Source organism: Mastomys coucha, unplaced genomic scaffold (assembly GCF_008632895.1).
Source record: "Mastomys coucha isolate ucsf_1 unplaced genomic scaffold, UCSF_Mcou_1 pScaffold15, whole genome shotgun sequence".
In the NCBI taxonomy this organism is placed as follows: Eukaryota; Metazoa; Chordata; class Mammalia; order Rodentia; family Muridae; genus Mastomys; species Mastomys coucha.
Window position 1 is genome coordinate 16,436,995 of NW_022196897.1, and position 15,901 is coordinate 16,452,895.

At 45.0% G+C, this 15,901-nt stretch overlaps 1 protein-coding gene and 1 pseudogene across 3 annotated transcripts in view; one reads left to right on the top strand and one right to left on the bottom strand.

The window, feature by feature from the left end:
- Positions 1 to 3,855, bottom strand: part of Gtf3c5 (general transcription factor IIIC subunit 5) — a 22,996-nt gene extending 19,141 nt beyond the window's left edge. For 2 of the 3 annotated variants that reach the window (XM_031369535.1, XM_031369534.1), the window contains exons 1-2: positions 3,406 to 3,855; positions 215 to 434 (exon numbers count right to left, since the gene is read on the bottom strand). In XM_031369535.1, the coding sequence (XP_031225395.1) occupies positions 215 to 434; positions 3,406 to 3,558 (373 nt within the window). In that variant the 5' untranslated portion in view covers positions 3,559 to 3,855. Of the gene's footprint in view, positions 1 to 214; positions 435 to 3,096; positions 3,323 to 3,405 lie in introns of those variants that run through there. The other variant, XM_031369536.1, reaches the window with a different exon arrangement.
- Positions 3,856 to 12,617: 8,762 nt separating this feature from the next.
- LOC116092677 lies at positions 12,618 to 12,717 on the top strand (annotated as a pseudogene).
- Positions 12,718 to 15,901: the final 3,184 nt, after the last annotated feature.

Sequence of the window (15,901 nt, forward strand, 5' to 3'; positions counted from 1 at the left end):
AAGGAGAGAAAGAATATGGAAGAGAATTAATGGTTGCAAAGCAGTGTATCCACAATCTGTAATAGACTGTTGACTAAAGTGGCTGCTTCCACAATGGGAAGTGACTGTGCTTAAGTGGCTGTGCTTCAGGCATGGGCATACCTGACCCCACTTTCCATGTGGCTCCACATGAAGCCCTGAAATCACCCAATACCACTAGAGATGTCACAGTTACCCTGGAATTTGTAAATTGTGGAGATGATGCCAATGATTTCCAAATCGAATGTGACCTGTGGGTGGGCCTCATCTCCCAGGACACCTCTCCGACGCCTTGTTCTTTTCCGGATCCGGAGCAGCATGCTGCTGGTACTGAAACGGTTAGCGCATACAGGGTGGCAGTATGGGTCCTTGGGCCGGAAGTAGAGCTCAAGCCTCTTGGTAGGGTCAGTGTAGATCTGTAGCAATGCCAAGGGAAACAGGGGAAGCGGTAAGCAGCTGAACATCCAACAGAGCTCTGCTCCTCTTCCCACAATGCCCAGCTGATGGAAACCCAGGAGGGCCAGAGGCGGATGCTCTACTTACAGCTCTTCATTCCCACTGAACTCTTCTAAGTTAGTCGTTTCTCATGTAGTATATCCTAACTGCTGTTTTCCTCCTTCCTGGGCTCCCAGTCCCTCCCTCTCACCTCCCCTCTCCCCAGGATCCACTCCTCCAATTTCCCTTCAGAAAAGAGCAGAAATCCCAGGAATATCAACTAAACATGGCATAACAAGATAACAGTAAGACTAGGCACAAATCCCCATATCAAGGCTAGACAAGGCAACCCGTAGGAGGAAATGGGTCCCAGAAGCAGACAAAAACTCAGAGACAGCCCCTGCTCCCAGTGTTGGGAGTCCCACAAGAAGACCAAGCTACACAACCATAACATATATGCAGAGGACCTAGCTCTGACCCATGATTGTCTCCCTAATTGTCCCTTCAGTCTCTTGAGCCCCCATGAGTCCTGCTTAGTTGATTCTGTGGGCCAAGTAGGACTCTTTTTTGGTTTTGCGAGAAAGGGTTTCTTTGTGTAGTCCTGGCTGTCCTGGCACTCACTCTGTAGACCAGGCTGGCCTCGAACTCAGAAATCCGCCTGTATCTGTCTCCCAAGTGCTGGGAATAAAGGCATGTGCCACACTGCAAGAGCCAGGACTCATTTTTTAAACCCAAATTTATTCATGTTTAAATAGTAAAGAGAATAAAGTCAAAGAACCTCCTTCCAAAAGGCTCTAAAGAGATAACTGCTAATTAAGTAAAAGCCATCAAGTGCAGGCACCATACCATAGGCAGGGTTACCATCCTGCTTACTACTGAATAGACAGAATCTTTCAGAACTGACTAGGGTAGGGCTAACTACGCCAAAAACTACCCACCTGCTCCAGGACTCAATTGATAGTCCCTGACAGTCAGCCTTTGAGGCCCCAGTTCCTTCTTCATAAAGAAAAAATAAAAAACAAACAAACAAACAAAACCCCAAAGAATAGTGTCCACCTCATACACGATACTGTTATGTGTATTAAATTAAAAGAGTGGTGCCTAACCCCTGATAAGTACTGACACATGGCCACCTACATGTGAATAGATACTTGCCCCACATTTGGTAAGAGGCATGCAGTGAGTGTCAGCTGTGTGTGTGTGAACCAACAGTGTACACTGGCTCAATTCACTCATCACCCATAAATTTAACTCCTGACTGCCAATACTCAGGACAGGGGCCTTCATAAAGTGCTCAGTAGCAAGCTAGGGAAAACATAAAGTTAAAAGAAGCCCGAGGGCTGGAAAGATGACTCAGAAGTTAAGAGCTGTTCCCAAGACAGGAGTTCAGTTCCCAGCACCCAAACACTGGGTATAGTGCACATCCATCTGTAATCGCAGCACTAAGGGATCTAACACCCTCTTCTGGCTTTCACAGTCACCTGCATACACAACTAAAAATAAGGTTAAACTCTTAAAAAATGGTAAATTCATCCCTCAAGCATCCCTTCTCATAAAACAACTCTGACCTCATAGAGCAGGGATGAGCCCAGACATGGCTTGGCACATTAGGAGGACTCCAGAAACCCAAGTAGAACATATAAATTATGGAGGACTGTCCGTGTCAGGCAAGCCTGGGATAAGGGAGCATAAGGGTTCTCTCAATGCCATCACATCCATCAGCTCTTTTCCACACCCATTTAAAACAAAAAAGGAGCAGCAGCTCAGACTCTAGCTGTGCTGGAATTCAATTTCCTGCCATACCTGTAGCAACTGCCTGGCTTAACCTTTCTTACCTGCCCCCTTATCTGGAAAATGGAAAGAAAAAATAGTATCTAGTTCACTAGGATATCATTAGGACTTTTTGTTGTTTGTTCTTTTGAGACATGGTTTCTCTGTTAGCCCAGGCTGTCCTGGAACTTGATCTGTAGACCAGGCTGGCCTTGAACTCAAAGATCCACCTGCCTCTGCCTCTGTAATGCTGGGATTATACATAAGTACACTGTAGCTGCCTTCAGACACACCAGAAGAGGGTGTCAGATCTCATTACAGGTGGTTGTGAGCCACCATGTGGTTGCTGGGATTTGAACTCAGGACCTTTGGAAGAACAGTCGGTGCTCTTACCCGATGAGCCATCTCACCAGCCCCATAATGCTGGGATTAATGGTGTGGGTCACTACTGCCCAGCTTCATTAGGACTTAATCAAATACTTGATAAATTTTTTATAAAATGGGGAATCGGTACAGATATTAGTACAGAAATAAACAAGAAAGTTCCTAACTCTGAGTTTATAGCCCCAGTGCCAAGTAATAAATGTAACACATGAACAGGCAATAAATGTATCAAACTGAAATCTGAGCGTAATTATTAATGGAAGGAGCCAGATACTATCTGACAGAATCTACTTATGCCAAGATGTCCAGGGAAATCATTTCTAAAAAATATTCCAAGATTCCACAGAGCATCACTTTAGGTCCCCTACTTGTTACTTGTTGTGTGGTCTGTTCACTTGTAAAATGCAGGTGTTGTCAGTTCCAGCCCTGGGGATAGCAGGGACTGTGGCGTGTAAAAAAAAAAAAAAAAGAGTATTTGTACGTGCTTACCACAGAATACAACGCCAGTGAATTGTGCCACTTTTAGTTTCAACTACACGTGGTGCGAAAGTTCTCTTTCCTCCCATGCCTTGGTTTTCTACCGAGTGCAATAAGGTCAGGGCAGCTCACTGTCCTGGGACAGATGCTAAGTATGCTACTCACAATCGGGAACGTGTTGGGAACAATGCCTTGTTCACAACAGGACCTAGAGCTTGCCTAAACTCTCCGTTGCCAAGGAAACTGCTCTCCCCCGGAGGTCCCGCCCATTCGGTTAGACTGATTCCTTTCCCGCGGTCCCGGAGTTTCCTAACTCCTTACTCGAGAGACGCTTTCCTCGCCGCCCAGGGTCTGTAGCATCTTGGCCTCGTTACGCACCACACCCGGGTACTCCACGCACACCAGTCGCCGTTCCCGCCGCAGGTCCACAGGGATGGCGGCCTTCGGGTCCGCATCCGGCTCCGCCGCCGCCATGCCTACTAGTCCGGTTCCAGCCCGCCGCGGTCCGTTCTTAAAAGGCTCCTCGAGGCTTCACCTCAAAGGTTCCGCGAAGGAATTGTTCCGGTCCTCCTTACCTTTCTCGTCTCCTTAATCAGGGAGACTCGAAGGCCTCCAGGAACCAGGGCGTCGCGGCATCTGTTTATCTTGCTACACTACAGAACCCTGGAAGCTTTTTACTTTAAAATGAAGAGGGTTGGACAAAGGGGCGAGATGAGGGCGTATCCCACCAGCAGACCCAACCAGGACAAGCCAGGATTCGACCGGGTTCTTCCGGATATCCCGTCCAATGAGAGCTTGAAGGCGTACCCAAGGCGTCTTCTGGCCCGCCTCCTCCCATCCATGAGCTGGTTTTCGGCTGTCAAAAAAAAAAAAAAAAAAAAAAAGTCCACTGAGTCCCCCTTAGCTTTGCTCCTGTGTGCATGTATTTAGGGCTGACCACTTGAGACTGGATATCAGCGGTCTCAGCAATGGAGAAGGCGAATTCTCTCAGTATCTCTTTTCCTAGAGGTGGGCCCTTGTAAGATTTCCCACATGCCCATGGTGTTGTTTTTAGGAGATCTTATTGTTGAGATTTCACGCGTGCAGCTTTCCCGCCCTTGAGGACACAGTACGCAAGACGGAATTTCTCCCTGCTCCCCTCGTGTCCCCCCCCCCGTGTCTGCCTCTCTCTCTCTCTCTCTCTCTCTCTCTCTCTCTCTCTCTCTCTCTCTCTCTCTCTCTCTCTCTCTCTCTCTCTCTCTCTCTCTCTGCACACACACACACACACACACACATGCCTGTGAGTATCTGAAAAGACTAGATGAATGTGATTTTCTGTAGCTGGACTTACATGCCGGCCAACACGGGTCCTAGGGACTGAACTCAGGTTCTGGAGGAGCAGCAAGCACTTTACTGCTGAACTATCCATCTAGCCTCAATGAGCTATCAGCTAACAACAGACACTGGTGACATGCGCTGAAAAGGAACTGAACTAAAGGAGTTGTAGTTCTAGGCTCCCCTTTCCAGTTAGCACTCACATTCTGCAACTATACTACCCTGGGTAATGAACTCTTCACAGTTTTTCACACACTGAGAAAAACTAGCAATGTGTACTTTTGTTATCCCTTGTTCTCCAAGCATCATCTGATGGTTTAATTTTTCCAGAAAGGAGACTCTCTAAGTAGCATGCACATTTACTGCTGAGTACAATTGTAAATTAACAAATTGGTAACTTCCTATCATCACACCTCTGTGAGTTTGATACAGGAGCTTCGAAGCCTTTGTTGACCGTAAAATATTAGATGTGCATTGCATCCCATTATTGGGACGTACACACAGCACCTGCTCAGCAAAATTTGCAACATAGGCTAATCACTTGTTGGTTCTGTGAGGGTCTGATTACAAAGGTAAGTACTAGTCTGCTGAACATGGTGCTCCCACCTCTGAATGAGGAGAAGGTGAGTTCCTGAACTACAAAGCTGCTTCTATATGACATGGAGCCCCAGGAAACCCCTTATCCAGTATAGTGCAATTTTCAGCTGTAATCTTTTCTCCTTAGGATGTAAACGTGATCTTAGAAAGAGACCTTGTGTTGTTCCTGTTCTCAGCGGCTCCCCCACCTCTCTTCCCTCCACCACCTAGCTGTCAGCTTCTCATTATCACTTAGGTTTATGTGTAGGCTTTACTTCCTCTGGGAATCTTCCAGTTTGGTGAACTTTCCTTGGTGCACTTGACACTCAAAGGCACACATCAGGGAGCCTGTAGCACGGTCTTATTTGCTTAATGCTGGCCTTGCTTTACTGTATTGGCACCTTCCTAAGGGTAAGGATCGCTTTGCTGCAGACCTCTCAGACCTGGACATGGGGGCAAGCACAGAGTAGACATTCAGGAAAGATGTTGTGAGCCAATGAATGAATGAGGCAACTTTCTTGATTCATTCAATCCAGCCCTAGATCATCACATGGCGATAGAACACCAAATCAGTCTCATTCCATAAAGGAATGTCTGTACGTGAACAGGAACCAAGAAGAAGGGCAGGAGGCGGGGGGGGGGGGGGGGGGGGGGGGGAGACAAGGACCAACCTTAGGGCATCAGACCAAGCTTCTGAGAGACAGAAACTTGGTCCTGCCTGGGATCCGAGCCAGGGAGGGCAGGCTGGAAGCTGAGAGGAGCCAAAAGGACCAGGCAGCTAATGAAAGCAGTGTCCACACATTTAGCATTTAGGGGATGCGGTCTCCTGCATGGCTGGGTCTTTGTGAGGAGAAGATGATGAATCGGAAAGCCTGTCCTCCTAGAACTTGCATTGAGTAGCAAGGACAACTAGCCATGGAATTGGAGGCTGGGATGCTACTCAGCGGTGGAGGGTGTGGTTACATGTTCAAGGTGCTGAGTCCCATCTTCAGGCTCCCTCCCACTTATTATTATACCTAGAAAAGATAACGGAAAAATCAAGCCCATGGCATTTTATCCATCTTCTTGCACCCAGCCTCTTCAGATTCAGTTTTCCAACAGGCCCTGGCACACAAAGTGAGTTATCCAAGGCTCAGAACTGGGGCACACTGGTGTGGAGACAGGTTTGGTGACCAACACCCTCAACACCCCTCCAGCCACTGCTCTAGGACTAAGGACATTCTGGGCCTTGGCTGTCCACATGTGCACACAAATCTCAGGTCCTGCTCCTGATACTTGGGACAAGGGCAGCTGTCCTATCCTCTGAGGGGACCCAAGGCAGTAGAAAGGGGATGCTGGCTACGGAGCAGAGCCTAATTCCACAGGAAAGCATGGACAGCGAGGCAGCATAACACTCCTCCTATCCAGGGCTTTGAGGAACACAGTATTGTCAGCAGTGTCCCTTTGAAGGAACCGGGAGCGTGTGTGTGTGTGTGTGTGTGTGTGTGTGTGTGTGTGTGTGTGTGTGTGTGTGTGTGTGTGTGTGTGTGTGTGTTTGGAAAATATTTTTTTCTGAGCCTCAATAGAGATGGGGTATAACTCACTGTATTTGCAAGGTCAGTCTACAGCACACAAGTCTGACAGTCTATAAGCGGTCAGTCCCTTGCTAGGCCTTGAGTCTCCTTGGACTGGATGAGAAGTGTAATGTCTCCTTTTGGCCATCAGATGGCGACAGAGTATTCGCATAGGCAAGGCCTTCCGTCTGCTGGCGGTAGGTGCTCATGACATCCTGGAAGATGGAGAAACCCCTGTCCAAGGCTGAGGTCTCTAGAGTTCAGCAGCCTCTTGAAAGGCTTGTGCTAGTCCCAGGGCCAGTATTCTTGCTGCCAATCTGGTCCAGCCGTGCCCACTTATACACAAGTTCAAGGGTCTCATCGTTGGGTGACAATGACAATGACAGGACCTGGGCATGGAATCTTTCACAGGTTTCTTTTCCAAAAGAAACAAAGCACCTACCTCACTGGGCATTCACCTTCCCAGTCAGCTTGTCATTCCAAATCGAAATGAAACTTAGAACAAGATGGGGTTTCAGAGCTTGTTCATAGCTTTAGTTTATGTTGCTAAGTTAAATATTTTCAAAATGCTGCCTAGCCAAGACAGATTCACAGTAAAGCTAATGAAATTTAAGTACCACAGCCCCTCAAGTACATGTAGGTTTTCTGAAGACCTTTGGAGGCTCTGTGTCACTGTACTCACATGGGAGCATGTTTAAACAAACAAACAAAAAACGGCGGGCAGTGATGGCCCACGCCTTTAATCCCAGCACTTGGGAAGCAGAGGCAGGTGGATTTCTGAGTTCAAGGCCAGCCTGGTCTACAGAGTGAGTTCCAGGACAGCCAGGCCTACACAGAAAAACCCTGTCTCAAAAACCAAAAACAAACAAAAAAGCAAAACCTCCTCTTTTTTTAAGGTTTATTTATTTATTATATATAAGTACACTATACCTGTCTTCAGACACACCAGAAGAGGGCATAAGATCTCATTACACATGGTTGTGAGCCACCATGTGGTTGCTGGGACTTGAACTCATGACCTTTGGAAGAGCAGTCAGTGCTCTTTTTTGTTTGTTTTTGTTTTTGTTTTTCTTTGTTTGTTTTTCCAGAGCAGTCAGTGTTCTTAACCACTGAGCTATCTCTCTAGCCTGGGGAGCATGTTTTAAACTGCATTTGGTTAATACATCTGTCCCTACCAGGCAATGATGGCACACACCTTTTATCTATTTCCTCCACATGTCAGTGCCCATTCATCATGGTTTTGGAAACGGGGAGAATAGATTCCCCTTAAATTGCAAGTCAATAGGTGTTTCTTTACAGTTAACTTTAGCAAAATTCATACAAAATAGTAATTAACAATGATCTTCTTGTTAACTCACAAGGAAATACCTTCAAAACTGCATTTTGTTAAAGTTTCTGTACTAAAATGTAGAAAAATTGAACTACACAAATATTGAAAAGTTAAAAATTCCTTAATTTTTTATTCCTGGTACCACTACCACAATTTACAGGGCAATATACCTGACGTAATGAAAAGACAAAGACAAAGCTACAGATAAAAGCCTTAGGAGTGTACATCTAATTGACACTACGTTGCATTAATCAACAGCTGCACTTTTGCAGACTGTGGCTATGACAGTCCTGAACAAGAAGGTGTCCTGTTTAAGCCGCAGTGACTTTTCTGACTATGGATCATCATTCCTTCCGTGGCAGATTTTTACAGTTCCTCTAATGCATTTCGGACGACTATCTCTAGTCTAGAAGTAACCTGCAGCTTTCCTGACAACTCCTTGCTTGCTCTCCCGCTCAGAGGTGTAGCCGTTTCTGTTTTATTTTAAACTTTCTGCTACCATATCCACCACTTCCACCTCCAGATCCATAGCCACCACCACAGGGACTGCCTGAGTTTCTTCCACTAAAACTGCCCCCCTTTCATGGGTCCATAATTTGATTGTTGCTGTTCACTATAATTTCCAAAGTCATTATTGTTCCCACGACCACCATAGTCACATCCACCAAAATTTCCTCCTTCATTGTGACCATCATATCCTCCTCCACCACCACCTTGGTTTCCACATCCCGGTTCACCACCTCCATAACCTCCTCTACTACTGTAACCATGACTACCACCATAGCTGCCACCATCACCTCCAAATCCATTATATCCACCATCACCACCTCCATAACTACCTCTGCTGCCACCACCTCCACCACCATAGCCCCACTTCTACCAAAGTTTCCTCCACAACCCATGAAGTTGCCAGATCCACCTCCATGACCTCTCTGTGATTGAGCACACTGCATCTCTTGTTTAGAAAGGGCCCTTTTCACTTCACAATTATGTCCATTAATAGTGTGGTATTTCTGAACAACAATTTTATCAACTGTGTCATGATCATCTGTATCCTCTTTAATACCACCAACAAAAATTTTCTTCACCATTAAATGGGCATCAGGCTTTACAGAATCCTCTCTAGAAACTGCTCTTTGGTTCTACCACACGCTCATCAACCTTGAGTGGCCAAGCACACACTGCAGCATCCACCTCTTCAACACAAGAGCAGGTCACAAAAACCAAAGCCCCTAGAAAGTTTTGTTTGGGGATCTCTCATTACCACACAGTCTGTAAGTGTGCCCCATTTCTCAAATGTTCTCGTAACCTATCATCTGTGGTTTCAAAGCTCAGACCACCAATAAACAGCTTCCTCAGCTGCTCTGCTTCCTCCAGCTCCCAAACACCTCTGGATCCTTCCTCTCCCATGTCTCCCCACACCCTCTTTGGCCCCACATTGCCTCCCAGCTCTGCCTATCATGGCCACCACATCCACTCACACTGGGAAGCCTCTTGCTTCTCATTCAAAACAATACAGAAAAGTGTTCAGTGCAAAACCTGAGGACCCTTCCTTCAGACACCAAGATGCTTCATCTGCATGTGTGTGTGCTGTGTATTTGTGTGCTGTGTGTGTGCTGTGTATGTATGTGCTGTGTGTGTGTATGTGCATGTGTGTGGGTATGTGTGTGTGCATGTGTTTGTGTGCATGTGTGTGCGCGTGAGTGTGTGTGTGCATGTGTGCTGTGCATGTGCTGTGTCTGCTGTATGTGTGTGCTGTGTGTGTTGTATATGTGTGTGCATATACTGTATGTGTACGTGTGTGTGCATGTGTGTATGAGTGTGTGCATGTGTGCATGTGTGTGCATGTGTGCGTGCATGTGCATATGGGTGTGTGTATGTAAATGTGTGTGTGTGTGTGAGAGAGAGAGGGAGAAAGAGAGAGAGAGAGAGAGGTGCTGTGATACACACATGGAGGTCAAAGGACAACTTGCAGGAGCTGGGTTTCTCCTTCTACCACACGGCAGCTGAGGATCAAACTCAGCTCATCAATCTTAGTGGCAAGAGCACTACCCACTGACTCACCTTGCCTACTCTCCATCTAATGTATTTATTGTTTTCTTTTCTTTCTTTTTTAAAAAAGATTTATTTATTTTATATATATGAGTACACTGTAGCTGTGCAGATGATTGTTAGCCTTCATGTTGGGAACTGAATTTTTTTTTTTTTTGGAACTGCATTTAGGACCTCTGCTCACCCCTGTCAACCCAGTTGGCCCCACTCGCTCAGGCCAGCCTCACTCAGTCCCTGCTTGCTCCAGCCCAAAGATTTATTTACTATTATACATAAGTACACTGTAGCTGTCTTCAGATGCACCAGAGAGAGCATTAGATCTCATTACAGATGTTTGTGAGTCACCATGTAGTTGCTGGGATTTGAACTCAGGACCTTTGGAAGAGCAGTCAGTGCTCTTACCTGCTGACCCGTCTCGCCAGCCCGTTTTCTTTTCTTTATGTGTATGAATATTTTGCCTGTATGCATGACTGTATACCATGGAGATCAGAAGAGGGCATTGGGTCCTCTGGGACTGGAGTTATAGATCATTGTGAGCCAACATTTGGATGCTGGGACTCCAACCTGGGCTCTTAGGAAGAACAGCCAGCGCTCTTAATCATCTCCCCCAACCCCCAGAGGCCCTTATTTATTTTTGAGACAGGTACCTCTCTTACTGAGCCTAGAGCTCACCCATTATTGCACTGTACTACCAACAAACCCAAGGGTTGCTCCTGTCTCTACCTCCCCAGTGCTGACATCCAGGCATTAATGTAGCGCTTGGCTTTTGCATGGATGGGTGCTAAGATTTGAACTCAGGTCCTCGTGCTTGTCCAACTTTTCTCTGTAGGTGACTGATGGGCAGTTTCTTGTTCATATCTTTGGAGAAAACCTATACCCTTGAACCCAAAATAGTACACATATTCCACACCCCACATAAAAGGGGAACAGTTAACCCACAAGTTGGCTCTATTGCTCTATTCTTTCTATAATGAATGGTTCTTTCACCGACTTCCCTGGGGGGTTCTCGTATGACTCGTTGCTATATAAGTCCATCTGTCCCTTGGCTGACCACAAATGGCCTCTTACTGGACACTCCCTCCTTCCCTTCCTTTTTTTCACTTGGCAACATATCATGGAACCAATCCCTCCCGAATCAATTCATAGAACACTTCCTCATTTCTGACGACAGACGCGCACTGTTCCCCATATGCTGGGCCATGATTTATTTAGTCAGCCCTCTAGGATGGGCACTTAGGTTGTTTCCAGCCTGTCCCAACACAAACACTGCTGCAGTGAATCACTGTGCTGTGGCTTTTTACGCTTGGGCTAGGAATCTGGGAGACACTGGGTGGAAGGGCATGTGCATCTGTGATTTGCCAGCCTTTATTATATTTCCTCACTGGGTCCATAGCAACCTGTATCTCTCTGTTCCTGAGACCTGTGTGAAGGCATAGGGGTCTCTGAGGCATGTGGCAGGGTCTCAGTCCTGTGGCCTAGGGACTGTTTCACCTTGAAAGACTTTTCAGGAGTGGAGGCAAACCCCATTGACTTCAGGCACACACACACACACACACACACACACACACACACACACACACATACACACACACACACACACATTTAGTGTGGGTGTTCACCTGACTTATGTTTGTTCACTACTTGTGTGCCTTGTGCCTTCGGAGGATGTTGGATCAGATGGTTGTGAACCCAACCCTGGTCCTCTGCAAGGGCAGCCTGAAGTTCTAAGCCATCTATCCATCTCCACTCCCCTCAGTTTGGGGACTCCATTCTCCATTGTAGGAGCTGGTGATTGCTACAGTTTCTCTTTCCATGCACCTGAACCTTCTCTTCCCAAAGAGATTGTCCCCAGCCTGCCCAAGACCTACTGTGGCTCCAGGTTACAAACGCAACATTTTAACGAACTCTGAGGAATCTGGCTCTCCTACCTCCTGCCCACTGCACACGTTTCGCTCCCTACAGCAAAGTTCCTAGCTGTGGCTCTAGGGCCTCCATAGGTCCTGGTGTTCTTGCTGTGGCCACCTCTTTTCTAGTTCAGGGTAGTCCTTGGGAAGTTTGGCGCCCTTACTTCTATGAGATCCTACCTGTGGCGAGCTCGTAGCATCCACCAGGTCTCCTTGGCCTTTATTTTCCTAGAACTTGGCCCAAATCAGACAGACTTGGAATTCGTGTCCCTGGTGAAGAAACAACCGAGTTAATCTAAGGGAACTGAGACCTGTGGGATGTCCAAGCCCTGAAGCCTCTTCCGCAGTACCGCCACTAGGGGGCGCCATGCTCCCTTCGCAGCGTCAAGAGAGTGGACCAGACGAAGTGACCCGCACAGTGGGGACCCCGTTCTCCTGCTAGAGGCAGCAAAATCTATGACAGAAAAAATTAAAGAATTTCCTCAGGTCCTTGGCCACGTGCTATAAGGAGGAAGAGAGAAGGAAAGAAAGGAGAGGAGAGATGGGATCTGCTGTCCTTGGGTCTGGAAAGAGAATGAGCCAACCAGCCAACACCAGGCCTTAGTTTCCCTTGGGTCTTGGGTCTTAGGTTTAAAAAGCCTTTGGCAGAAGACATTTAAAGTCAGCAAATCTGCCTTCAGTCCCAGCATTCTGAAGCACAGGTAGGTAAATCACACAGGCACAGTCCCTCCTACCCCAACACCAACATCAAGTCTGCTCCAGGGGAGCAGACACATTCTCCTCTGAAAGGAATTTCTTTCCTGGATGCTAGAAAAGCACATATACTAAAATTGGAACAATACAGAGGTTAGCATGGCCCCTGAGCAAGGATAGCACACAAAGCTGTGAAGTATTCCATATTAAGGTAAATAAAAATTTCAAGATACATGTTTAAAAAAGACAGAAGCCAAGCATGGTAGTGGTACACACCTTTAATCCCAGCACTCAGGAGGCAGAGGCAGGCAGATCTGTGAGTTGGAGGGTAGCCTGGGTTACATAGTGAGTTCCAGAACAGCCAAGGCTACACAGAGAAACCATATCTTGAAACATTAAAAAAAGAAAGAAAGAAAGAAAGAAAGAAAGGAAGAAAGGAAGGAAGGAAGAAAAAGGTTTTGTTTTGTTTTGTTTTGTTTTTCAGGCTAGAGAGACAGATAGCTCAATGGTTAAGAGCACTGGCTGTTCTTCCAGAGGTCCCAGGTTCAATTCCCAGCACCCACATGGCGGCTCACAAGTGTCTGTAACTCCTGTTCCAGGGGATCCGAAGCCTCTATACAAACATGCATGCAGGCAGGACATCGATGTACATAAGAAAACAAAACAATGACAACAAACCAACCAACCAGACAGAACCAAACCCTCTCTCTCCATATCCTGCCCCCTCATCCCTGAGGATGGTTATGAGCTACTGAGCTGGGTAAATGCTTATATTCAGAAGAACTGGGCTACAAGAGTCATGACCCTACTGTTCCTCCTGTATTTGTATGTGACAGGTGCTTTCTGAGCATGCTCTGTGTATTTTCTGTAGCCCAGGTAGAGACAGGTCTTCCAGTTTTGTCAGCTGGCTTCTTGCATATGCTAATCCTACTGCTCCACACGCTCCCTATTCTACTCCACCTCTAGGACAGCCTCTAAGGCTGAGGCACAGCCTTTTGTGCCTGGCTCCCTTCGTGTGCTGTGGTTTCTATAAGGTTCTCTGTTGTAACACATGTCAGAATGTTTTTTCCCTTTCAGGGCCAGGCAATGGCACGTTTGTGTGCTCATTGTCAGTGGGCTTGTGGGTTGCCACTGCTTTCTGGCTACTCTGGGTGTGCCAGGATTTACCAGCCCAGTGGTTCCCAGTCTTCCTTATGTTGTGGCCCTTTAATACAGTTTAATACAGTTCCTCATGTTGTGGGGATCTGCCCCCTCCAACCATAAAGTTTTTATTGGTACTTCATGACAGTAATTTTGCTACTGTTATGAATAATAATGTAAATATCTGTATTTTCCAATGGTCTTAGGAGGCCCCTGTGAAAGAGTCATTCTACCCAAAGGGGTCATGACCCACAGGTTGAGAAACATTGCTCTAGAGGCACAGAATCAATAAATGAATTATTGCTAGGCCTCGTTATACAATGGTGTGTGCATCATCCAACAGTGGCCATCTTCTCACTAGAGAGGCTGAGAATCAGGAGCTGCCCAGGCCTCGGGACTGGGCTGTCCCAGTCTAGCACTGAAGACCTGTTGCAGTACTCCTGGAGAGCCACTGGTTTCGATCCACTATGGAAGGCCAAAAAGGCTGGCCTTAATGTCAGTGAAGGAGGGCAGAAGCAGTGGAGATGACCTTCCATGGGAGTAGATGCAATTGCCAGCATAAGGCAGAAAAATACGTAGGTGAAAACCAAAAGTATTTTCTTTTTTTTTTTTTAAGTTTTATTGCAATATGATGAGAAAAGTTACATGATTTCAATTTATCTGAATTTGTTAACATTTAAAAACATATTTTAAGTAAATAGAATTAAATCACATTCTTGTTTACCTTTTTTGTACCCCAACTCCTCCCAGAGACACCCTTTCAATACCTGCAATATCTCTTTTTGTCATATTCTTTAAAATTTATAAAATATTATAACAATAAAAATGAATATTATAAAAGTTGTTTGATATAAGACAATCAACAATCTTATGTAGATGCTTGTCTACAGCAATACTGAAAATACAAATGTTTTTCTCATTATAAATTTTAAATAACTCCAAACATTAACTGTATATTTCAAAATAATATATCACTACTAATATTTTCTTAAATGAACATAAATAAATATATAAAGTGTTTTTGTTTGTTTGTTTTTTATTTAGTCGAGCTTAAAATCTTGGCTTTTACTGTGGTTAAATTGATACAAGAGTTACAAATGTCAAGCAAAGCAATCAGTCTCACTCTTTGTTGTTCTCTTACAAGCCCCCTCCCACTTTAACTGTCTACATTTCTTTTGGGTATATAAATACTTTTAAAATATGTAAGCTGTTCTGAAAGCCATAGTATAGTATAAGAACATAAAATAAACAATACTATTAATAGAGAGGCTGAGATAGAAGAAGCAAGATCTCAAGACCATTATGTTGTACACAGCAAGACACTGTCATGAACAAACAAGCTAAAAGTGTATATGGATTGTATAATATTGGACCTAATCTCCAATTACCAAATTAGAGAGACAATTGGATGACAATCAACAAATTCCTAATTCCTCATGTTTTTGAATTTCAATCGATTAGGATATGTTGGTACTATTGAGTGAGTTCCAGGACAGCCAGGGCTATAAGAGAAACCCTGTCTCGAAAAACCAAAAAAAAAAAAAAAAAAAAAAAAAAAAAAAAAAGGATATATTGGTACTATTAATTTTCATATTAAGATATTAAGAAAAAGTACTTGTTACTTCCTGTTGTTTATGTTGTAAGAGGTGGAATTAGGTTTGTGTGAATTTGTTGAAAGATTACTTTCTTGCTTCTTCTAGGGTGTAGTTTTACTCCTTATGCTGATGTTTTCCATCTATTATCCTTTGTAGGGCTGGATTTGTGGAAAGATATTGTGTAAATTTTGTTTTGTCATGGAATATCTTGTTTTCTCCATCTAAGATAATTGAGTGTTTTGCTGGGTATAGTAGCCTGGGCTGACATTTGTGTTCTTGTAGGGTCTGTATGACATCTGCCCAGGATCTTCTAGTTTTCATAGTCTCTGATGAGAAGTCTGCCGTAATTCTGATAGGCCTGCCTTTATATGTTACTTGACCTTTTCCCCTTACTGCTTTTAAAATTCTTTCTTTAGTGCATTTGGTGGGTTTTTTTTTGTTTGTTTGTTTTTTGTTGTTTGTTTGTTTTGTTTTGTTTTTTGGGTTTTTTTTGGGGGGGGTTGTTTTTTTGTTTGTTTGTTTGTTTTTTGTTTTTTTGAGACAGGGTTTCTCTGTGTAGCCCTGGCTGTCCTGGAACGCATTTGGTGTTTTTATTATTATGTGATGAGAGGAATTTCTTTTCTGGTCTAGTCTATTTGGAGTTCTGTAGGCTTCTTGTAT